Source organism: Falco punctatus (assembly GCF_963210335.1).
Source record: "Falco punctatus genome assembly, chromosome: 1".
Taxonomy (NCBI): domain Eukaryota; kingdom Metazoa; phylum Chordata; class Aves; order Falconiformes; family Falconidae; genus Falco; species Falco punctatus.
Genome location: NC_137580.1, coordinates 39,099,316 through 39,124,747, shown reverse-complemented (window position 1 = coordinate 39,124,747; position 25,432 = coordinate 39,099,316). Strand labels below are relative to the sequence as shown.

The 25,432-nt window shown below is 44.6% G+C and overlaps 1 protein-coding gene across 4 annotated transcripts in view; it reads left to right on the top strand.

Annotated features, from left to right (window-relative positions):
• Window positions 1-25,432, top strand: part of EXOC6B (exocyst complex component 6B) — a 311,854-nt gene that overhangs the window by 61,526 nt on the left and 224,896 nt on the right. For all 4 annotated transcript variants that reach the window (XM_080379561.1, XM_080379560.1, XM_080379559.1 and 1 more), the window contains exons 5-6: window positions 61-106; window positions 4,515-4,719. In XM_080379561.1, the coding sequence (XP_080235687.1) occupies window positions 61-106; window positions 4,515-4,719 (251 nt within the window). The remainder of the gene's footprint in view (window positions 1-60; window positions 107-4,514; window positions 4,720-25,432) is intronic.

Below are 25,432 nucleotides of genomic sequence, written 5' to 3'. Positions count from 1 at the left end.
CAGGTCTCTTAGCTTTTGTGCTTGTGTCTCAATGCTTGTGTGTTTTCCTTCTCTTTCCAGTCCTGGAGATGTACAGCAAACTGCGAGAGCAAATGAAATCTAAAAGGTAAATTTCGTATAGACTGGTGTTTGCATTGGAAGAGTTGAAAAGCACCCATTTGGTGCTGGATAAATTAAAGACATTCTGAAAACTCAAGACTTCAAAAATCAGTCTTTCCAAGTTAACTTGCCTGATTTCTGGCTGGTATCTTCACAGTCTTGCTCAGTCTCCTGTGGTACAGCCTAAAACTGGGATTGCAGCAGGCTTTAATTTTGTTTTGTGTTAGTGAATGTTCACCTTAATTAAAAACCTTTTTCTTTTCGAGGAAGCTCGCTGTTGCAATGCATGCAATTGATGCATGACTTGGTACTTATGTGTTACGAACTAAATTTCATTCTATGAATGTCATAATACAAAACCTGATGCAATCTGAGAGAATCTGATGAACACAAATGGACGCCAAACATTTAAGAAATGTGCAGGATGGTAGAAGTTGGTGAGAAGGCATATGGCTTATTTTGTGGTAGAAATAGTTGCTCAGAAGAGTGAGCTGAACTACAAGGACTTTGTGGCTCAGAAATCATGAGCTATAAATCTAGGATTTTTCCCACCCTGCTTCTGTTGCTATGCTGAATGATTGAATGACGATCCGGGATATTTGCATGGCTAGGATCCTGGGGGACAGTTTGTTTAAACAGCATGGGACTTTGGAGGCGCGTTGTAGCCCTGGGGGTGGCAAACTGGGCAAAAAGCAGCTGCTAGAAGGTCAGCTGAAAACGTGGCAGGTTCCAGCTGAATGCCACGCAGGGAGAGCAGTCAGATCGGATGCCTGGTTTTGTGCCTGCCATCCATCATAGAAACAATACAGAAGAAACCAGATGTTTCAAACAAGGCGATAACTAATTGGATGGGCGTATTTTTACACTTCCCCTCCTGCCTCTGCTGATCTCTGTGGTCCTTGGACCCAGGAGCTGTGGGTAAACAGATAAGCGTTACTGCTGAAAGTTGGGCTGGCTGGAGGAGTTGTAGGGAGCTTATTTAGCTGTTCACAAAGCGCTCGCTCTCTTTCTTGGGATGGCTCGGTATAGAATAGGGCAGTGTACAGTTTGTCCAACTGTTTTTAGTCTGTTTACAGGAACAGCAAGGGGCTTATCCGTTGACAGATGTGGGGTGGAGAGCTGGAGCTGATCACAGCATTGTGAACTTTTGAAGGGAATCCACATGCTGCTTGATTCCCTTGCTCTGGATAGTGTTTCCAGCGTCTGCTTCTAAGAATTTCATCTTCCCCCGCCCCCCCCGCCTTTGAATTAGTTCATTCTGAAACAAATAGAAGTTGAAAGCCACATTTAAGGAAAATCTGAACCCTTGGCTTTCTTTTTTTCCTTCTTTCTTTGTCCGGATTTGATGGCTTCATTCACCAAACACAGCACAACATATTAAATATTTTTGTATCTGCACCCGGTCTCACTTATATATCATTTCATGATAGCCAGCAAGGGGGTTGGTTACTAGCATGAGTCTTGGGTTTTGGGTACATGGTCTCAGAGGAGTAATAGGCTTTGCATTCGAGGCGAATAAACTCAACTCTCCCAAGGTAGAAAAAATGAGTTATGTGCTGTTTGCTGCGTGATGTGTATAAACCAAATGTAGGTGTTTGCCGAATGCAGAATCTGTGGCTGTTAACTGGAGCTGGAGATGGGGAACAAAGCATGGTTTGAACTCAGAGGGTTGACCTTTGTCAGCAGAGAGAAGAGATGGAGAGAAACATTGTCCAGAATTTAAGGAAGGGACAGAGAAAGATCTTTGCTGCAGTGGCTGAGACATGTCGCTTCTTGTTGGAAAGTGATGAGAAAGAAAATAGTTCTGCCTGTAGAGGTTCCTCCTGGTTCTGCAGGGCTCTGGAAGGATCAGTCTTTTTATTTTTTTTTACCCCTGGGTCACTTGCCATATCCATACAGTTCCCAAGCAGTAAGCAATGAGAATGCTTCATCCTGCATGTAGTTGAGAAGCCTCCGCAGAGCTGTGCCCACTGAGCAAGGCCTGGGTATTTCCAGAGAAGAGAGAGAGAAAAAAATAAAATTCAGGCTCTGACTCTGTTTTATCAAAATGCATTTATCATTAACGTAAGGGATGCAGTCTGGGCTGAGGCAGCAGTACTTTGGCCGCAGGAATTGCCAGTCTCACACAAGAGCAGTGTTGACCTTTCCTCTGCCCCCATGTGTTTTGGACTCTGTTTTTGGCAGGCAGCCGCAGACCCCATCAGTGACTGCACTGTCCCCCCTGGCCACCTTTTAACTGCTTCTAGTGCAACAAACAATGGCCTAAAATACAACAACCCTCCCAGCGTGTGTTTATTCCTCTGGTTTAATTTCTGGCTTTCTGTGCAGTCTGAAGTTTCTCTCCAGAGAGGTTTGCATTTTATTGCAAATAGTTTTTCATACCTTACTGTAGTGTAAACACTGGACAGGTTATGGGGTTAATCAGTTTGACTTCTGGTGTTGGGAACAGGACAGGCCACTTCTGGTTAAAATAACTCCCTTGTGGACCTACTTGGAGTTCAGGCAAGGATTGTTTTGAATGGGGATGAAAGTGTCAGGTTTTTTTTTTTTTTTTTTTTCAGTGGTGCTAATATGTTTCTTATGACTAAACACTTTTTCTCCCCCAAAAATTCACGGTGGAAGTGGCAGGTGCTTGTGGCAGAGATTAACCATGGGTGTAGTCAGCTGAAGTCTATTCACCCTAGAGGTGACTGTGACCTAGTGTTAGTCTTAAATATTTTTTTATAGACTCTGCTAATGCTTCCTAGATGGTTCCCTCATAATTTTTTTTATTTTAACCTTTGACCAGATCTGTGGTCAGACCAGGAGGAGGACAGTTTCACATTTTACGTCACCATTCAGGAGGGTTCCCATACTCCAGTGAACAGGCAAATGCTATGGACTCCCACTTCCCAAAGGGAAAAGAAGGGAGGGAGGGTGTTTGAGAAAAATGATTTGCTTAGGCTACTTTCCCATTTAACATCTTCTGTGAGGCTATGAAGATTGCTTTTATCCAGAAAGGTAGGATAAATTTTAAGTCCGTTAGGCATGACCAAAAATACAGAGGCATGCGTTGTGCATAGGGGAATAAACATTGGGATTTTTGCATATATGTATATATAATGTATATTGCTTTTAGAGTGGGGAAATAATTTTCAACATTGAAAAGGTTTCATATCCCAGTGGTACAACAGTAGTTGCTGGAGACGCAGGGTGTTTCTAAAAAATGGATTCATTGGACCCATAATCTCAGGTTTGTATCCAGACTGTTTTTACCTCTACTGAAATAAAATGCGCTTTGGGTAGGAAGTGTTTTTAATGGTGCTTAGTAGCATTAGAACAGCTGGGAGGAAGGTGGGATCAGACTCCTGGTACGCACAGGGAAGGAAAGCTGAACTCTCATGTCCAAGATCTTTACAACACAGTAACAAGTGTCTGTGCTAGTAGTAGATATATTGGAAATTAATGTGTGTTAGACACTAGTTTATCAGTCTATGGTGTATTACAGTATACTTACATCTCCACGTTCTGTCTTACGGCGCCTCACTGTTAGAGGTTGCCAAATCTGGCAGCCCCACAGAGAGAAATCTGCTGCAGCCTTGTGCCCCAGGTCCAGGCAGGAGTGAGGCTGAGTGTGTGCTCCCAGCTGGCACCCACACAACACCTGGTTCAACATGCAGGCTTGTGTACACTTAGCTGGCTGTACAGATCAACAGGCAGGAACGCTCAGCACTCCCAAGCATCAACAGCCTCATCCCGTTCCCTTGTCTGGCTGGTCAGGATGAAGGTGATGTGCACCCAGAATGGAGTCCTTCACCCAGGGAAAGGGTTAGAGGTGCGATGCCAAAATGCTCTTCCCCTGCATCCCATAATATGCCTCATACCTGACATGGATGCCTTGGTCTGAGGAGCTGGGAATACCTGCTGACTTTGATGGGTGTCACCTACATCTGTGGGGCTGATGGCTCTCCTGGCAAGACCAGTGCAGGGTCTTCCTGGGGTTCCCCCATGCCCATGAGCCATCGTGCCTCTCTGCTTCTCCTTGCATGTGGGGCTGAGCTTTCTCCTTGGTTAACCTAACAATACTACATGCGGTTGCCAACTTTTCCTTCTTTTGTGATATAGTGCCTAAAACAGGCTTTACTGTGGGTGAGAGCTGCTACTGGGCTCAGCTGATCCTGATCACTTGTGACCCAGCTGATCCTTGTCTGCACATCAGAGCTCTGAGTAAGGAGCTGCTACTGCATTTGTGTTCCTCTGCTTCAAGAGGAGAACGATGTTTTGTGGTTACCTGGCTGTTAAGCTCTGTGTTCCTTTGAAGAGAGCTGAGATTCTCAGATATATTGAATAATTTACATTTAACACACATTTTGGAGAGGAAGTGGGATGGAAATAGCCATTCTTCTTTTTGCATCTGCCTGCCTTGCTTTCCCCAGACACTACCCTGCGCTGAAGACCCTGGAGCACCTTGAGCACACGTACCTGCCCCAAGTGAGCCACTACCGCTTCTGCAAGATCATGGTGGATAATATTCCAAAGCTGCGGGAAGAGATCAAAGAAGTTTCCATGTCAGACCTCAAGGATTTCCTGGAGAGTATCCGTAAGCACTCCGACAAGATTGGAGAGACAGCAATGAAACAGGTAGGACTTCTGTGTGTGCACGCGGGTTGGAGGTTTTCTGGAAAGCGGAGGGTGATTCATGGTCATGTTAAAACAAAGTTCTGCTTTTCTAGTCCCAGGGCAGTAAATTTAGTTTTACATATAGAAGTAATTCTGTCACCAGGAGAAGCAATGATTCTTCATTCTGTGGTTGCTACTAGAGTTTTTTATCTTCTGACTTTTATACTGTTGAAAAACAGTGGTCCATTTTTGTTGTCATATTCTCCCACCTGTATTTTGCCATAGGCTCTTGGTAGCCCAGAGCCTGGGAAGTGCAGTTGCGGTGTATAACTCATATTTTCCACTTAGCAGAACAGAGGCATTTGTGCTGCTATGCCTGGTGTAAACTGGAAGGCCTGCAGACACCAGTGTTGATTTCCCAGGTTCAGGGTGAAGCAATAGCAGTTCATGCACTGATTGCAAGTTAACTTCTTTTGCGTCTTAAACAGTTTTTCAAATACTGGGTAACTGGGTAATCACAAACTTTCACTGTGATTTACTCGCATTTGCCTAGGAATTGATGTCTGTAAAAGATGAACCTGATGAGCTGAACATCCTTGTTCACTTATTAAAATAGAATTGCCTTTGCCCCCTCTTGTTTTTAATATTCTAGGTTTGAATTTCAGTACAGTTCTTACCACAGCTGGGGAGCATTGCTCACAGTGGCTCTTAAAAAGAACTTTGCTACTTTGATGAAATTTAAATCCACTGGTAGTGAAATGTTTACCCCTCACGAGCAGTAAACTACTTCCTCTGATAGTGATTGATGTGTTTGGCTTGTTGATTTGTGGGAAGGATTCTTGCTACAATTTTTCACAAGATCATGCTGTTGTGTTTATAGGTAGAGATGAGTTCAATTTTCTGCCTTATAAACACCATCCTTTCTGTAAAATGGTCTAGCTTGAGGATTTCTAGTAATTAGAATTTCTATTAATTAATTTCCAGTATATCTGCTGCCTTACTGTCTTCTCAGCTTCTTTCTGGTATTTTGGAAAAACAAACTAAGCTTTGTATTGTATAACAGAGCTATGGAGAGATGCCATTCTGCATATGAGAGTTCAGATGGCTTCTTTGTTAGTTGTTGCACTGAATCAAACTAGGCTTTCTGAACCTGCAGAAAACATGTTGTGACCTGGACGTCCTCTTGGGGAGGCAGGTGTGCATGGTGGCAATGTCTGGGATGGTTGCAGTTGTTACTGTGAATTTACCTGATAGAGCAGTTTCTAGAACAGTAATTGTTTACAAACAATACTCTTTTTTTGTATTATGGCAGCCATACATTTTTAAATAATTCCTTCTTGTTTCCTGTGGCTGGAAGAGAGTAGGAGTTTTATTTGTCTTTTGGTGCCTAATTAATGCAGCAAATATGCTACTTTAAGTAAATCGATAACTTCTTTATATTCTCTTAAGGATATTTACCAATTGTAGAGCTCATGCCCTGTCTGGAGCTCCGCTCATTCTCCATCTTTTGCTCTAAAGAAATCTGTATTTTTAGAGCAAAGCTAAAAATGCTGCAGTAGCCCATACTGGTGTCTTATTTTTCTGCCATGGGTACTCAGGTGTGTTGCTCACCACTTCTGAGCCTTCCCCCTCCTTGTGATACTTGCCAGCTGCATAATCAGGGGAGGAATTGGGGGGGGGGGTCGGTGGGAACTGGCTGCTCCTGCCCTACCCAGGTACAAAAAACAGGCACAGCAAATCGAAACCAGCATGGGCCATGCTTTAAAAGAGGCCTGGGTGAAGGTTGCTTCTTCATTCTGTGGGTGATAGACCTGTGGAGTTCCTTGTGCAGTTTTCCATGTCTTCAAGGGCAAACTGGCCAAGTGCTTTTACCAGGTTCCCCAAGGATTGCTAACTGAACAACTGTTGTGGGCTCAAGTGCTTGATCTGACAACAGTGGGAAGCTGGGAGAAGCCCTGGGGAGTAAAAACTGTGTTTACTCACCCTGTTCTCATCCTCCTTTGGTGGAGTTTGGTGTTTGGTTTTGCAATACTGGATTATCTAAGCTCCAGCTCTGGGCCAGCAAGCAGCCATGCATCTGAACGAAACCTCCAAAGAGTGTTTTCCTTCTTCCCGTAACAACTCTCACTTCTTTTTCCTCTCAGTTTGTTAGACTCTTTCTCTACTCATCACCTTTTGTCTCTGTGTTTATTTCAGCTGCTAATGTTTTGAGCTTCCCTTAAGTTCGTTATTTGTTCTTTAGCTCCAGATAGCCTCTCCACCAGCAATGCAGTCCCTGCTTCGACCAGAGACAAACGCTCTGTGCCTTCTCCTTTCAGTATTCTTCTACCTTACACACTTGCGTAAGTTCTTCATTGTTCACCACTGTCTGCTCAAGTTCCAGCCATGTTGGACTATAAGGATTTCTAAATTGAGGTTTGGGTTATGACGGGTTTTTTTCTTTGCCTGTTGATGTTGCCAGCGTGTCTGCTTGAATGTATCCAACAGAAAAATACAGAAGTAGGAAAGATATTTTTTTTTTCCTTTCATGTAGATGTTAGTTGGGCTGTTGGAAGGCAGCATCAAAACAAGATGCACCAAAGGGCTGACATTTGAGATGCTTTTAGTTTGCCTACAGATAATAGTGAAGCACACATCTTCAGTCTCCCCCAAATCCCAGTTTTCTGCTGATGTATAAGAGCAAGGTGAGCCTCTAGAAAAGGTTTCCTTCACCCTTTATGGGAACAGAGTTACCTCTGAGGTTGGTCTCGATGGCTCTGCAGCAGTAAAGGCATACTATTCCCGCACAGTGGCTTGGGGAGGAAGGTCAATGTGCCACTTCCAGTTGCAAAAGCTGAGTTGGAAGTGATGTTGGAATTTGAAAAACATGTTAGGTTTGTTCCTGCAGAAAGTATCATGAGCTGCTTCACCAATGAGAAGTGATGAGGAGCTGAAGCTTTCGGAGCCATCCGTTGTGCGGGGTCACTTCACGTCATTTTGTCGAAAGTGAAGGGCAGGGTTTCCACTGCCAGAATTACCAGTATCGCTTCTTGCATCGCTGGGGCTTTTTCCTCGGTCTGTTGGCCATGATTGATAGCCGCTCTGGAACGGAGCGGAGCTGGCAGGAGGCCTGGGAGAGTCGGGGAACTGCGATTGGCAGTTTAATACATTCGGTTTAAATTAGCATCATATAAATTCTTTTAAAATTGTTTGATTTCACCAGCGGGAATGGAAGAGGGCTTGATACAATGGGGAAAGGAAATAATGTTTTTGTAACATTACAAATCTGAGGCCGATGATGACAAGAGCTGAAAATTTCATTTTGTGATAATCAGAAGGATCTGTCTTAGAGCGCTTGGAGGCCTTGCTGCGTTTCTGGCCAGCAGTCAAGGATGCGGGAAGCTTGCCGGCCCCTCTCTCGGAGAGGAAGCCTGTGGTGAGGTGAAGTCAAGTGAGACGTTCCCGGGGTCAGCCGGACACAGGAACTGGAGGGATCTCACAGCGCACAGAGGAAACTTATAGTCTCACTGTATGAATGATGAGCTCTCATTGACTCTTGTGTAGTGTGGTGGTTTTTTTTTTTTTTTTTTTAGATCTGAATTTTATTACTTTTGGTTCTGGGGAAATTTGCTGCAGTTCAAATATTGGTCTTAATTACATGGCGCTTGAATAGATGAAAGTAGCTCTGCACATTTGAACTCCTTTTGGACTTTGGCCCTGTGAACCTGCGTGTGTGTTTTGTTTTTGTTGATCTTTTTTTTTAAAGAACTGAGTTTGGGGCTTGCCAGCAATGAATTACATCTTATTAACACTTGCTGATATCCGGTATGTGGTTTTATTATCTAGCTTAATGTCTAAAATATGCATGGCATGTGGAGGAGGTCACTTAGGATGGTGCTGCATGCAAAGCGTCCAGGGTGAGCTCAGTCAATGTTGCTACGCAGGGGGCCAAGAATAACCCATCCAAAAGCCATTATCGGATCAAATTTGTCAGAACGGCCAAAATACTCGGTGTGCCTTTCACATAGATGGAGACAAACCAGTGTTTATTTTGGTGGTTTGTGATGTGTGTGTGTGGTTTTTTTTTTTTTTTTAGCCTTACTTAAATGCACTGTCAAAGCCGTTGTTTAATAGGTGGTGATCTCGTACAAGTTTGAATGCATTGGTGTTTTGGCTATGCTTTTTTAAGGTGATGTTTACTGTTCTTGCCAACAGATATGGGTGTCTGTGTCACTTCTGAGCAGTATAATGTGAGGTTTGTGTAAGTGTATTTCTGCACAGTGGCAGAAAGGATCAACTTGGTGATGTGAGTGTATATGTACACCTAAAAAACGAGGCAAGACATTGCACGATGATGTGCACAACTAAAACGCTGATCAGATTTTGGTAGGAATGCAGTTCTGACCGTCAGCTGGAGAAGGTGAAGCTCTTCAGAGCATGGATTAACAGCAGCTCTGTAGAAAGACAACTATGTCACTGAAATCAGTGATTCAGATCTAGGGTTTGGGTGACTTCCCTTGCTTCACACGCTGTTCCTACAGGTCAGAGCTGAACTGAGAACAGCTCACATAGAGTGGTCAGAGCATAGCATCCCCATGCCTCCTCTCCTGTTTAACATGGCCTCTTGTGCTTTCAAATAGCTTCGACAAAGATGCCTAAATAGCACATGAGTATGCGCAGCTGCCACTGTACTGATACGCTTTTCTCCACTATAGAAATTTTCAGTAGCACAGGATCAAAATGCAGCTGGCCTTAGAAAAAAAATACCTTGTGGATGAGAAGTGAAGGAGGAGATTTATTTTTATTTTCCCCCAATTACTTGGACTGGAAATGACAGCTGCTAATAGGCATTCCCTGTGACTTCTGGGATGCTGTGCTGCATGATTATGGGGCCATGCTAAGGCTGTTGAGCACCCAGCTGTGTGCTTCAATATTTTAGGTATGTCTGGATTTAAATTTAATTCTGACCTCAAGTTCCCTGGATTTATGATGATTAGTTTGAGGATGCATGTTTATTTGCGTAGTTTGCTTTATGCTGCTAGTTTGTTCTTATGACTGTAACTGAATCTCAATGTGCGTTTTTCATAGGAATACAGAGAAATAGCTACGTGTTGGTGATGAATTCTGCCTATTGGTTGATTTTTAACTTGAAAGTAATTTTGAAGACATTTGTATTGTAATAAAGATGCTATTATGTAATTTTTGAAAAGACTAAATGGAAAGCTTGCATTTTCTTAAAAAACCTGGCTCATATGCAAGCTGCCCTGCCTGCTTCTCTGCACGATGGCCATGGAAAAAAACTGGGTGCAGTCAGCTTGCCGGCGCATGGAGCTTGTATCCTTGGCTCGCTGCAAGTGCGGTTTCAAGCACTTCCCTTGGTTTTTGGATCCTAAGATGGTGTTTTGCAACAGCAGCTATCGTCCTGCCCAGCAGTGCTGGCTTTCTGCCTCTGCTCCTCTCTCTGAAGTTCATCCTGTTGACCTCTTTCAGGATTTCTCTAAAAAAGATGATGGTAGTGAGGGGATTACATGGGCAACAGAGAGTTAGAGGGTCCGTGATTTCTGGCTGTGGAGGGCAGCAGGTGGATACCATGCAGCTTCAGGCTGACGGTGTGCCCCAGAAGCAATGAGAAATGGAGGCATGTGTTAGGGAGTTTGCAGAATCGGGATGTGTGAGGGGAGGGAATGAGTGGTGGGGAAAGCAGCAAAGAGGTTGGTCTGCAAAGGTCACGTGTCACAGCAAACACACCTTGGCCATGCAGGTTTTCTTTACTGGTGATGCCTGTTCAGAAAAGCAAGGTGAGGCTGGTCCCTGTGCCCTGCAGCTGGGAGGTCTCCTGCCACAGGCAGCCTCTTGGGAAGGAGGGACCATGTCCCTTGGAGGCTGTGTTGGGTCTGGCACCCGTGCCAGACATGCAAGGCTCTCCTGTTGCAGGTAGTTTTAACTGAGCTGTGAAAACACGAGGGTGCTCTGTCGGGCAGTTTATTTGAAATGATGGTGATAAGTAGAGACGTAGCATGTGGTGATTTCAGCTTTATTGAGAAATCCTGTCCCCTCCCTGTGATTCATTTTAAATGCAAACACATGCCCGCTACCCCAAGCCACACGAGCAAGTGGTTCCCTGCACAGCAGGGGACAGAAGGACATTTTCTCAGCCTCCAGATACTGCCCGGTGGCCTTATGATGGCCCGGCAAAACGTTTAAAAATCCAGTTTGTGTAGTGTTCTTAATTATCCTCATCCCTGGCATTTTTTAACTTTATGTAATCTTCTGCAACACATATGGAAATTGTTTTTGCTTTGTATGCGTATTTTAGAGTAAATTAGATTTTACTGCCTTTCTCTGGATGTGCCGTGCAGGGAATATCTTTCTGCTGGGTGTCAATGCTCCAGCAGCAGATGATACTCTCCAAAGGTCACAGGAGCCCCGTGTAAGACTTTGTCTCCCCTGCCACGTGGGCTGGATCTGCTGGTGCCAAGTCTGGGCTTACGCATAGTGTTTGGAAGATCGCTGCATCCGCTTGCTCCATGGGGGCTGTGCTTTATCAACATGCCCCAGGACTTCCAAAAGCACCCTTGGATATGAGCTTCCCGCTGGTTTAAGTGGTGTCTCTTATTCCAGAGGGTTTCTTTAACAAGCACAAAAAGTAAAAATAATGTTGTTTATTAAAAGCAAGGAAATTTTATGGTCTTGGATGCAGGCAGGAGAGCCTTTTGAAAAGGTCAGTCTGGTGGCTGGGTTTGCAGTGACTATTTACACAACAAAGTTGGGGTTAAGGGGATGGTGTTTTCCGCTTCTGGGCAGGTTTGTAAAGCAGAAACTTATTTTCTAGTAAAATTCAGTAACGAGACCTCCTTAATCTTTGATACTGCTGCTTGTCTACTTGTTATATTAAAGTATAATGAAAGGAAATACATCTTCTGGGGCTGTTTAGATTAGAAGTCTGATGGCCAGCTATGGTCTCAGCTTGCAGGTTTTTGGGGAAGAGTCTCACAAACCAGGCTGAGGGGGGCGGGGGTGAAGTGGGATACTGTAGCCCAGTGGAGAAATGATTAATGTCCTTTGGTTTTTGAAGAGAGGTGTTGCCATTAGACTTGCGTGAGCTCTGAGATGTCTTCAAGTGCCTTGGTAAAAATGTTTATTGTCAGAAGATTTATTATGTGTTTACACCCGTCCTCTTCCCTTCTACCAAGAAAGAGATGGATAAATAGTAGTGACTTCTATTGGTCACTTATACTCAGCATGCTTTGCTTAACCTCTTCAAAAATATACTTGAGAAAACTGGTAAAAAGATCTTTGTTTTGCACTGGATTAAAATTACAGACAAGTCTTTAATAACTTGCTACTTTTTCATTAAGACTTGGCCCTGAAAACTGTTTTCTTAACATCATGTTGAACACCATCTTGATGGTGGCTGGACTAATCACTTGACGCTTTCTGTTTGATCTGGAAGCTTTTTGAGACAAATCCTTGTGAAGTGTCTGCGTTTTGTTAACTCAATCCGCCCATTCTGTTCTTGACTTGGCGATGGTCTTGATGAGTTTTGAAGATGAGATGTGAGATACCCCAGCGCCCCTTAGCCAGAGCCAGTGCAGTGGCTTTGTGTGTGGATCTGTCTCCATCTTTTGTCCCCTTCTTTGCATATTCAGGCTGGAGCTCACCTGCAGGAATTGAAGTGGTACCCAATGAGGCCTCTTATGGCTGCAGGATGCTCTGATGCTTGCAAAAAGGATGAAGGCCAGGGAAAGAAGGAGGAGGAAGAGATGTGAATGATTTTGAGAATTGGATACACTTTTTTGAAGTGGCTCCTGAAGCGAATTGTCAAGCCAGGAGCTTGAGGTTAAATGTGATCCCTCGGCTTCCCAACGGGCGTGGGAACAGACAGGCTGTGGCAGCCGGACAAGTCCGGTTTTAGCATCTTGGGTCGGGGTAGATAGGGCAGCCACTTGATGGGAAAAGCAGATGAAGGCATTGCTGAGGATGTCTGTAGGGGTGGACTAGAGGCCAACGGTGCATATGGGCCACGTTGGGGAGGTGGTGATAGGGGTATGTGCAGATGTAAGCATGTTTCTGTTCCCCAGTGCATGTTGTTTGAGGTCTTTGTACTTCCTTGTGCTTTAACTCTCCTTCTTCCCACATCACATAATTTGAGTGCAAATGTGCTTATTATCATAAAAGAACTTTTTATTTTAACGTTTCCTGGCTTTCTGGGGAAGGTTTCTCTGTTTATTTAAGAGGAATTCTGTGCCTTTAAGTCTGCATTTAAAATTTATACTCCATAGGAACTTTATTAATAAATGGGTATTCCTCTGAATTCTTTTTATGACCTCAAAAATGAAACTGCTAAATCATGGGCCTTTTTTATTTCAGCATATGTATGACTAATGGCCACAGGGACTGCGGTATCCCCAGTAGCATATCCAGCATGTTCTGTGGACATGGCTGCATCATAAAATCAAAAGTTTAACTACAGGGCAATCATATGCTGGACCTGCTCTTTGTGTGGTTGCCTTTTAGACCTTTTTAAACCCTTGAAATCCAGAGATGTTTCTTAAAATAAATCCTGTATCTTCCAGCCATTGTGATAGATGGTACAGTTTACAAGGCTTTAAAAAGCCTAGAGAAAGCGCAGTGCCAAGTTGAGGCATAAGAGCACCCTTGCTCCTTCTTTTGAGCCATTAGTAATTGCTGTTACGCTTACTGTACTGTAGCTGGGAAAAAAGAGGTGCCATTAAACTTTTTTTACTCACGTTGGACTGCAGGCATTCGGTGCTATAAGTTTCACTGGTCTTGCTTCTACTGGTTTTAATTATGTAGACTGTTAAGTTGTTTAAAGGAAGGCACTGCCTGGTGCACTGGTCTCCCGCAGACGTGCCAGCTTTGGAGATGAGACAGCATGGATAGACCTCAGACTAATAAACCAGGTTGCGTGCCTGCTTTGGTGTATCACGTGTGGGAAAGGATGTGGAGGAGTGTGGGGGTCTGGACAGAACAGCCATGTCAGGAGAGGTGATGGAAATATGGCTTGCTCAAAAAGTGCTGGGAATTGCTCCCATCAGGATGCTGCTGCCCGGGATGATAAATTCTTCAGTTTTCATTTGAATGTCTCAGGCTTATTGTAATATAGCTGCTAATAAACATTTTAAATTAACTGATTTTTTTTCCTTCTTTCTTCTTTTAAAAATTCCTTGAGTGGTTTTGGTAACAGATTCTTGTGCTGCACATGGAGTGGTTTGATCTCTCTGTACTTCTGCAGCTGGTGAATACTCTTGCCCTGTGGCTGGCAGCGCATACATGGAAGAGAAGCCAAGGAGATTTTGGGAGCCTGGGTACTCCTGGTGTAACACAGTCATGTAAGAGTTGTCATGTACCTTCCCCACAAACAAAACAGTTTGTGGATGGCAAATCGTTAATGCTACTGAAAGCAGTACTGGCACTTTGTTCAGGGTTACCTTGCAAGTGCTGAAGCCCTTTCAGTTGCAGCGCCAGTCACTTGAAAATAGTCACTGCCCATTTAGCTTGGATTTTGGCTTCTTAGCCAGGTGAGCCAGATTTCGTATTTATTATTTGCAAGGAGGATAACACCTCTTGAAGCAGGTTGCCAGTTGTGTAAAACTTCCCTTTAGGGGAAACGGCATTGCCATGTAATTTCTAGGGAGTTTTTGAAATACCAGCCGTCGCTTTTCAGCTGATGGGCTGTGACCACTTCACAGTGATGGGGAAGGGAACGGCTCATATGAAACAATGTCAGGTCACCAGGGAGTTCTGGTCTCCAGGTTGCTAATGAGATGAAAATGCATTAGTATTAGTAGGGCTGTATTTTTTTTTACAGTGGAGGTACAATGGTTTAGTTTTCAGGGAGAAGACTTGAGAGCTGTGCCGTGCAGTGTGCCCTTTGCATGACACTCCTGTACAAATTGCAAACGGGTGTATGCTGAAATCCCCAAGTGAAATCCTTCAGCAACCTAAGACTTCCCTTTTAAAATTTTTTTTTTTTTTAAACACAAAGTTCTGCTGACAGGCTCAGGTCATTTAAGCCTCTCAACATATTCTTCTAATTCGCATATATAGCAAATTTAGAACAGCTTTCATTTGTGGGTAAAAATGCGCTTAAGATACTCCAGGACAGCTCGGCTTTGTTTCTCTTCCCTGTCTTTTTCTAGAGTTGGCAGGTTCCTGTGGGGGACAGGGGAGGGATGTCTCAGACACACCATTGTGTGTGTTTGACTTTAGGAGTCTCCATCCGCTGCCATCGGAGCAGGGTTCGTCACTGCAACCAGAGAGTCCGATAATGGCACTGTTTTAAGTGTTTCAAAGGCCTGATTTTTGTGAGAAGTTGAAACCTCTCTTGGGTAAGAGAGGAATACCTGCCACACCAGGAAAAGTTGAACTATATAACTGATATGGTGCTCAGCCCTGCAGGGTGGAAGTATTTGTCATTTGTGCTGGATTGCATCAAAGGATGAAGGTAAAGTATCACGTGTGGTTGCCCTGGCCTCCAGAGGTTGGATCCCACAAACCTGGGTTCTAACTCCAGGGAAGAAATGGCATCCTGAAAATAAATAAAGGGTATTCTTGATGGCTTCACTGTCGCTTGTAGGTTTTTTTTAATTGACTGCTCATTTTAGGGTAGTAAAATCTAGGGGTTAAATAGTCTCCATGCAGTGTGGGGAATGAAAAGACACAACAGCATGTGTCTGCTTTAAGGCCTGCAGATTGGAAAGAAGGGAGGGAGAATGTGGTTTTCTTTCCTCTTGACAGTTTGAAGGTATTTTAGACCAGGAAAATACATTCCCCAGATAACAAAGGTTGGTGGTTTTTTTTTTTTTTTTTTTAAAGCAAAATAGAGAAACCCGTAGTATGCCTAGATGCTATGAAGGAAAATAGTTGTTTCATTGTCACAGACTGGGGAAAACGGCAATGTAAAGGCCATAGCTGCATGGGAACTGCAGTAAAAAGCCTGCTCGCTCTTGCTGTCAGCCGATGTGCAAAGGGAAACCTCTGCGTTTGGATTAGAGAGAATGGAGAAAGGACTTCTAATCGTCCTTTCTCCATTTGCTGGCTGTGGTGTGTGCAGGGCAGTGGCACCCTGAGGGATGTCATTATAGTACGGTAGCTGGGGAGGATCTAATTTTGATGCCTTTAGTATGTTTGAGGAGGCTCGCTAACTTCCATCAGTGGAAGGTGCAACATATAAATTGCTGCAAATAGCTGGGTTTTGCACATGTTTTCCTACTGTGCAAATAGGATAGATAGAAATAAATCATGCCACTGCTCATAAAATAAAGCTTGCGATGATCTTCAGGTGGACACTGAAATTGGTCTGGGCATTGCCTGATGGATTTCAAATGTAGCCGGGTGGTTTGTATAACTGGGATAGCGGGAGACCTCTGGGCTTTGAATAATTGGGGGACTGTGGCTTATCAGCCGTCTCGCTTAATGAAGATCAAGCTGGCACAAAGTATTGAGGGCAGTGTTTAGTGAGTCTTTGCCATGTGGTGTTCGTTTTGGGTCTCTTTTTTTTTTTTTTTTTTTTCTTTTTTTTTCTTGTAAAGTTATGATTACCTTACAAGTGGATGGCACATACCAAAGCAGGCAGTTGGGCAAGCACCCAGACACCGTGCAGAAGGGTGTGTGTGTAAGGCTGGGGATAGTTGTACTGGGGATGGGGCTTCCCCCTCACCTTAAAATAGGTAACTAAAGGTGCTAAAAGTGGTGTACAGCAGCTGGCTTTTTTGCCACCTTCTGGTCTCTGGTGAGTTCCTGGGCTGTTGAACTTTTTTTTTCTTGCATGCAGCTGGATCTACATTGAATATAACACGAAAAAGGGTCAAGGAGGAGGAGGGACTAAAAACCACACCATTTTTGTCCATTTTGTGGACTGTGGAGCCTGAAACATCAGAGGACAGTGGCTATTCCATGTAACTGAGCACTGCTCTTTCTGGAAGCACAGCTTTGCGTGTGTCTCCTGTCTTCCTTATGCTTTGAGCTTACACCTGGGCTTAGCAGGCTGTATAGGAGGCCTCCTTTCTAGAGGAAGGTAGAAAATAAGCTAAAAGCCTGCAGAAGTACCCAGGGGATGCTGGATGCTCAGTGGTACCTGCTCTTCCGGCTGTAGCTCACTTCAGCAATTGAATGGCTGCTCCTTGTGGCATCAGCTGCCCCTGGTCCTGCTTGGGACCCTCTGCTGGCGTGCGGAGCTTAATTTATAGTGGAGAACATAGGGACAGGGAGGGTAAATGTGGCTGCTCTGCTTTGCAGGCCACTTAGGTTACCAGTGGTCCTAATTTTTAGTCTAATCCCAGAAACACGATACAGATGCAGCTCTGAATTAATTCACCCATAAGAGCCCCAGATGCAGTTTCTCTAAATACAGGCTTATGGCTTTCTAACTGTTGCGGAGTGAATTTCCCAGCACTCCCTATTGCATCTGACGGTTGTCTGAGCTTGCTGTGAATTCTGGCTTCGGGCTTTTCCCCCTCACTTCTTGTGACTTCAGCCATCATTTGTAGTAGGAAACCCACAGCAGCGGCAGTTTAGCTTGAAAGACTGATGTATAAATTCCTTGGCTTAGCAATTACTTTAATATGGAGAAGGCATCGCCTTGCCTCTCTCTGTGACTTACAGGGCTGCCTTTTAACATCCAAGCCTCCGCAAGAAGCCGTAGGGAGATGTGTGGCTTTGTGACGTTCAGCTGCTCCAGTGCCACCCTCTTTGCTTGGATCAGGAAGACCAATGCATCTCAGTGTTCCTCTGAAGTGTCTCTCTTTGCTTTACACATTATGGGAATAAACAAGTGGGAGCATCACACGATCCAGCTGGAAAAGCTGGGTGAGAGCTTGTGTTTGAGGTCAACTGCCGCTGCCACCACTGATGTCAGGCACGGGGTGTTGCAGTCCTGCTTCTGAGCAGGGACCTGATTGACTGATGGATGCTATAGGGAGGAGGCTACAGAAAGGGAGTAATGAGCCGGTTGTCCATTTGGAGGCTCTAGTTGTAATGGAGTCTTCTCCGTAATCACTGTTTGAGGGCAGGATTTTGCTTAGTTGCATTGATTAGGAGCTGTTTGGAAACTGCTGATGTTGGAGAGCCGAAACCACTACATCTGTCTGTCCTTCCCTTCCTTCCAGTTCTGTGAAATCCTAATCAATGTGAATAATTCCTATATTTCCTAATCTGTTGTGCCTTCTTGGTGTTTTGCCTGTGGCAGCCAGGTGGGACTGCTACATGCTACCCATCACTTGGTGGGCAGGAACACTCGTGCGCATGGGCTGGGGGGGCCAGCAGGGCAAGCCGGTGATGTCTGGGATTGGTGATAAGGAGCTTGTGGCTCTGGCAGGGCTGGAAGGATGCTGCTGGTTATGAGGTGCAAACAACCTTAGCCCTCTTCGCCTTCCAGGGGGGCCTGGTGAATGTTGATGCTCCTTTTCATTGCTAACCTTTTTTTTTTTTTTTCTTTTTTTTTTTCCTAGCCCCTCTTAACACTGTTTGTAGTTCTGCTAAGCCATAAAACAAGCGCCCTGGGAGTTCTCCTTATAAGCAGACAGCAGTATAAACAAACACCCCATACCGTTCTCCTGGCGCTCCAGCCTTGAGGAGTCTTGTTTTCAGTCCTGACCCCACAACCTTTCCTCTGGTTGGCAGCGCGCTGGCGTTGACAGTTCGAATGGTTCAGCCAGAGTTGAAAGATAATTGCTGGAGGAGCAGCGGCTGGGATGGTATGTGTTATTCAGCAGGACCCCCTTGAGGCGAAGCTTTGAATCTGGTGCACATTTCAAAGCATGTGTTAAACTTTATGTGATACTGATTAAAACGGAGGGCTTCGGGGTGAATTGGCAGGGCCCCGCAATTGCATCTGCCAAATGACATGCAAAGAAATGTCTTGCTACAATATAGGGCTTGAGTACTTGTCTCAGCAGAATCAGGCTCTGAAAGGGGGAAAGCCTTGCTGGGGTGTTTGTCCTATATGGTGCACACACACAAGCGCTTATAGGTCCTGTGTGAGCCCTCTGCTCATATGGTATTTCCATTTAAAGCCTTTTTATTTTCAAACCCATATGGAAATAATACTGCCTCCCCCCCTGCCTCCCCAACCCCGTCATGTCCTTCAACTTTGTGTTTCCACAGAGCAGATGTAAAAAAGTGAGGGAATAAATGAAGGCAGGTACCATCAAACCCTGGCTCGGTGCAGGCGAGCAGGATGTGTGTGCCAGCCCAGGGCTGTGGTGACATTGGGCCTTCAATTGCTGCGGACAGCAGGTGATGGAAGGAGCTCCAGCACCACCACAGTTGCTCTCTGGTTCCACATCTATGGCTTGGTGTATCACTGATACAGGTTTTTTTGGTGTTTGTTTGTGTTTTTTTTTTTTTTTTTTATCCATGCATCTCATTTAATAGCTAGCTCCAGAAGCTTCCTCTGACATGCACAAAAAGTTAATTTTCTTTTCAAGATGGCACTGTGTTATGGGGTATTCACTTGGACGAAGCACCACCTATGCTTTAGCTGCAGGATTGGAAAGAAAATGTGGGTCCTGATGCGTTCCCCTTCCTGCCATTATATACATTCTCTTTGTACACACAGTACAACCTGGATAACTTGCTGTCTCAAGAGTCTTGCAAAGCTCAGCAATTGGGGGACACTCCCCCCTCCCCCCGAACAAGCCAACAAGCCCCCCCCCCCCCCCCAAAAAAAAAAATCACAACCCACTCAAAAATGGATATGGATGGATGGGAGCAGTCTGGTACCTTTTTGAGATAAGCCTGGTGGGCTGCATGAATTTTCTCTGGTGCTGCAAGTGTGCAGCCCTGTGCTTTGGCAGAATTGATAGCAGAGGGCAAGGAGCCTTCCTGTGCTGCAGGCAAATTATGGGAAGTGTTTAAGAAGCAATTGTAGGGGGGGAGGGGGAAAGATACTGGGAAAATGGAGAGGAAAAGCTGTGAAATGTAGCGTGCCAGAATGTGTTTCTTGGGTGCGTGCATCTGCGATGCAACATATGGGTGATGCAGGGGGTGAGCAGAGAAGTGCCTATTGATTTTGGGGCAGCATCTGCTGCTGTATGTGAAGAGGTAGGACAAAGATGTGCCTGTAGATGTTATTCCTGAAAATATTTCCCTAAATCAGAGAGACCAAGGGAGCTGGCCTCTATTAATGTTACAGTGCTTTTGTGTGCAGGTAGAACTGGTCGACTTGCTTTCCAGCTGCTTTTGCACTTGTATGCTGATTTACATATATTCTATGCCAGCTTTCTCCTTTGTTTTCCCATTAAAAATAAACAGAGCCTTCCTTCTTAGAGTATCTTCTGCTCCAGGGTTGGTTTTTTTAGCTTCCAGTAGCTTTTTTTGAAGCTGTTCGAAGCAGTTCCCCTTTGGCGTTAGGTGTTAGTGTTTCCAGTCAATGATAGAAACTCTTTCCAGTAAGAGCAAGTGCCGGTTGTCTGGGATTTGCTAGGGAATGTCAGCGTTTCCAGTGCCTAGTCCTCTGGTGTTTCTTGTTTCTGGTGACTGCATCTTTGGACATCTTAATTGCTGTGACTTTGGGCAACTGTGTTGTTATCCTTTAGGAGAATGTTACCAAGAAGTCTTAGAAAGGCCCAAATGATAAAAAGGATGGACATCAACAGTGAAAACCAGTTTTTGCTACTTGAGCTGTTTTGGAGGTGTGTAAGATGGGGTGTGTGAACACCAGCTGGTGTGGCACATTAAGTGGAACCATATTTATTCTTCACATAACTCGCTGTCCCTCCTGTTGACTTTCCCACTGCCAGCCAATACAGTCTTTTCTGTTGGCCGATGTGTTTGTGAATGTTCACGTCTTCCGGTTTCTTCTTGCTTTTGGTAGTGTTTTTCCTTCTTTCCAACATAATTCTGATTAGTTTTTTTGTTCTCCTTTTTGCTGCTTTGCCTACTTCTAGCCTCTTTGTTTCTTTCTGGCCACATTTCATTAAAACTTGCAAAATTCATTGCTGTCTTGTTGTCCTCACTAGTGAGAACTTGATGAACTTGGTGATGGTGGAAGTGTGATGGCATGAAAAAACGTTTTGTGAATTTTGCATCTCTGTGTTTTATTTTAACTTTATTCTGTGGTATCTGTGACTGGAGAGGGCTGAGACCTGTCTGCGAAGCTGCTGAGGTCTGCCCAGCCTCTTGGGAGTATCTCTCTTCTGGCAGTGAGGGTCGTTTTGTCTCCAGGTATTTTGTGGTTGCTTACAACTGAGAAGGTGGCCAGATCAACTCTCTGTGCACCCAGTGGTAACTTAATTTAATGTTACCTTGTCCTCGGCACTCCCATCTTCCAGCATTGCAGATGTTACGTAGAGAAAGAAAATAACAACAACAAAATTAATGAGTTTTGGTCTGACCTAGATTGTGATCAGTGGGGCACAAGGACTCTCTTTGGTTTGCATGCTGGGCAGCATGCGTGGGGTCTCCTTCCTGCCCTTCCTGGTTCAGCGTAATTGCGTGTGGTCACCCAGGGATTGTGCAGATTGTCACTGGGATACTGCTCAGTATGTTTAGGTTTGCAGAAGTCACCTATGACCCGTTTGCTAGGTCGGGGACTAGTTGTGCAGATAGGTTATTGCATGGCAGCTGCTTTGGAAAACTGATGACCTTGCATTAACTTGCTGATGGGCCTGAGCCTTGTGATCTGAAAGCCTAGATCCCTATCTCCATGATGCTGTAGGTGAACTGTGGTAGCATTTTATTTCATACCGCTGTCTCTGAAACTCTGGGTGTCTGGGGTATTGAGGCATATTTAACTGCTACTAGTAAAACTGCGACCACCTTAGCTGAGAGCCTTGCATGGGAGCTCCAAGGAGTGTCCTGCTGCTCCCCGTCAGCCTCTCTTGTGAACTTACCAGAAGCCCACTGGCAGAGTAAAAGCTATAGATGCTTTTTGTTACTTGAAGTATTTTCCTTATAAAATGCTGGCAAGTGTAGTGACATAAGTGGATCACTGAAATGTTAATGAACAGATTTGTAGGGAAAGGGAATTCATGTCCTCTGGATCAAAGAAATTTGTTGTATATTAATTTGATGTATTTACAAGTTCAAATGCTTTCTAAATGTCTTCTTGTGCTGTTTCTGTTAGCAACGAATGTGAATGTTTTTAATAACCTTTTATTTGTAACAAAGCTGGCAGAAATGTTTTCTGTTTTACTTCAGAGTTGGTGGCATTGCCTTCAAGCGGTCTCTGGCCTTGGAGGTTGAGTTAACTCCTTAGTATCCGATGGGATTGCACCTATGCTGGACATGTAATATCTAGAAGCACTTGGCACAGACTGCCTGAAATCTGGTTTAGTTCTTGAAAGCCCAATATTTGACATGCAATTAAAAGGCTATGAGCTTTGCTAACTCTTATAAATTTCTTTTGCAAGTGTGGCTGTTAAAGTCCAGTTTTATTAGCCACCTGTGCACGCTTTATTTTTTAAATAGGGATGCTGGCCCTGTAAATCTGACTTTTTAAAATTTAATGTATCAGATGTTATTGAAGTATCTTTACAGCACTGTGCTGGTGTCACAGCTGCAGCTTTGATAGCTTATATTTGCAGCTACTGCAGATCTAATTTTGTATGTGAGCTTGTTTGGGGGGCATGTATGCATATGCACAGAAATACCTTTTATGATATTTCCGATGAAGCATCTACAGGCAGGTTTGGACAGGGCATGGTGTTAAGGGCAAGAAACATTCCCTGCACTTCAGAAACGGTACACAAATCTAGAGGGCTGAAGGAGCCTGTAACCCTTCAGCTGAACTGTTTTCAGAGATCTCGTAGCCTGGAGCAAAACAAAACCAAACCTCCATGATGCTGCAGTCCTGTTTGTTGCAATGAAACTTCAACTAAGATGATCTTTGAGAGGACGTAAGATCATTTGTGTTGGAAGGGACATCCAGGGAAGTCTCTAGTCCAGCCTCCTGCTCGAAACAGACTTTTATGTCGGGCTGGATTTCTCAAGGTTTTATCTTGAAAACCTGTAAGGATGGAGGCTGAAGAATCTCTGAGCAACCTGTTTTTTCATTATATCCAGTAAGAACTGCTCTTGTTAATGCTTCTTTTGAGTTCGCTTCCCACCGTGCACCACTGAAGAGCCTGGCTTCATCTTCTCGATGACCTACCTGTAGGGACTGGAGGTGGCTGTTGGGTCACCCTGAAGCCTTCTATTCTCTAGGCTGTCCAAGGCCAGCTCTCCCATGGCCTGTGCTCTAGCCCCTGACCATGTTAGTGGTCTCTACCTGCCACATCTGGTCGGTGGCATCCTTGTCCCAGGGGAGCCAGGTGGGCACACTGTTCCAGTTGTGGTCTAATGGGTGCTGAGGTCCTTAGGATGTGGTGAAGGATAACCCCTTCTAGTGATGTTTCCAAGGGTTGATTCATGTAGCTACTTCCCGTAGCTCTGAGTCCCTGGCCAAAGGATGCTCCAATTTTTGTTATGCTTTTAGTTAGTATTTTCTCTGGTTTTGGTGGATTCTCTTTTGGGCCTGCCACTAGCTTTGTGCTACTGCCCTTTTGGCAAGGAGATGGCCCTAACAGCGTGTAGGTTGAGCAGCTTTTGGGATCTTGGGGAATATGTGAATGTAGCTGTAGAAGACTCCTCGTGGTGCTGTGTGTGTGAACCTTACACAGGACAGATAGCCTGCTTCGTGCTGCTCGGATGAAGTTCCTATGAAGCACCAGGACCTGCCTGCCCCATCACTGGCAAGGATGAAGGACTCATGGGGAGAAACTTTGGGCGTTAGCTTGGTGACGGTGCTGGAACTGACACTTGCCTATCCCATGAGCTTTGTATGCTGGGCCTCAGAAGGGGAGATCCTTGCATGATATCATTGTCCTGGAATGCAAACTTATCCGATCCAGCGAGACTTGGATCAGCTTTTCCGCAAGCACAAACAATAAAAATCGGTCTCCCGCAGAGGGATGATGGGATTTATTGTGGGTGCACGTGGCCCAGGTGTCTTGCTCGCCTGTTTTATAGAAAACTCTAAAATGTGAGAGCACTACCAGGTGTCCCGGGGCATTCAGTCTTAATTGTGAAACTGTGTGGGACTGTGGCCAAGGACTGGACACCACACTGGAGGCAATCTCGTAAGCGCTATCTTTATTATATGAAGCCCAGCTAACTGCATTCTGCATCATCTTCAGCTGCTGTCTGCGTGTTATGTGGCCTTTTACACTGGTCTGCAAAGATCTGCTCTGACCTTAGAGTGTCTCTAAGGTATAATTTTTATGCTGTTGCTTTTTTTAATATAAATAATGGCACAACTAGTTTGCTGTTGCAGCTGACTCAAATTTTTTGTCTTACTTTTAGCAGCCTGGTGGCTCCTGGCTAATAGTGCTTATGAGGCTTTAATATTTAAGCTAGGACTCCCCAGTTTATTTCATATATGCTAAATGGCGCTTTTTTGGGGTGCTTTTTCTCAGAACTACAGGTTTCAGGTCTCAGTGTCCGCTTCTCTTCCTGCACCATCCTGCTTGTGTGGTGTGGTTTTTAAATACTAATAGTTCCCTCTTAGTCAGAGACCTTGTGTAGGAGCATCAACCAGGCTGGGGAAAATTAGCTTTTCTGCCTTATAAACCCCTGTGAACAGTTGTTGCTGATAGAAATGTTGACAGACCCCCTTGCTTGGCGGTCTGCACGGTGCCACTGGAATGAAATGTCAATAGTCTGTGCATGGGTGGGACAGCTTGTATACAGCTGAGCCTTGCAGCCTTTATCGCAAACAAACAAGTCTTTGGAAACGTTTAGTGATTTTCATTCCCTGCCCCCCCCCCCAAGTATTTTAGTATTTTATTTGCTTTTCTCCCTTTTAAGCCAAATTCTTGTCATTTACTACTTCCTAGAGCCAGTGATTTCTGATTGACTTTAAAAATAATAAAAAAATACCCTGTGTAGATTAAGCTGCTGAAATGCCTTCAAGGCGTTGTTTATAGGTCTATGTTCTTTCTTTGCTGAGAGAAAGTGAGTACTTTAATGTCTTCCATATTTCACAAATCTCTCTGGCTTGGATGCAGAGTGCTGTGGCATTTGAAGATACTTTTTGCTGCTTTTAGGAAGAGCCTGACAGAAATGTTGGCAGATGCAGCTGTCATTCTGCCTCTCAAGGTAAGTGTAATGTCTCTGAAAGGTTTAAGATCAAATCTGTTGGGTGCTGAAGACCTTAGAGCTGCAGAACGTGCTGTAGATGAGTTATGCTCTGGAGGGAGTGTTTTCTGTGGGAATGGGGGGGCAGTGAGAAAGAAGCAGCTTTGCAGCCTGGGCAGGCTCTGAGGAGACCAGCTGTTTCTTAAGCCCTAGAAACATGTTCTGATTCTACTTTGCCTTACAAAGCTCTACTGTGGTGTGCAGGTCACTGGTGCTCCAGCTATAACCTACCATCTCCAAGGCAAGGAGAGAGCATGTGCGATAACGGAGCTTCCAGTAATGGCTTGTCAGTCTTCAGATTTGCCCTGTGAAGAGACTTCTCAGTCACCTCATCCTTGTATTGCTACAAGTTGTCTCTGTTGCTGAAGCTTGTGGTGTAATTTGTGGTTTTGGCTGCTTCTGTTTGATTTCCAAGTGAATGGTGGTTGAAGGTGAATTGTTAACCTTCCCTGCAGAGCCTCAGAAGTGAAGGCCTCTGGCTTGTCAACTTCTTAGAAGACCACCACTCCTATTATTTATTTAGCTGTCCTACAGCCAACTGAAATGGTCTTTTGGAACAGGTGGCTTCTGGCCACCCATGTGAGGCCAGTCCTTGAGGGACACATCAGCGTGCTTT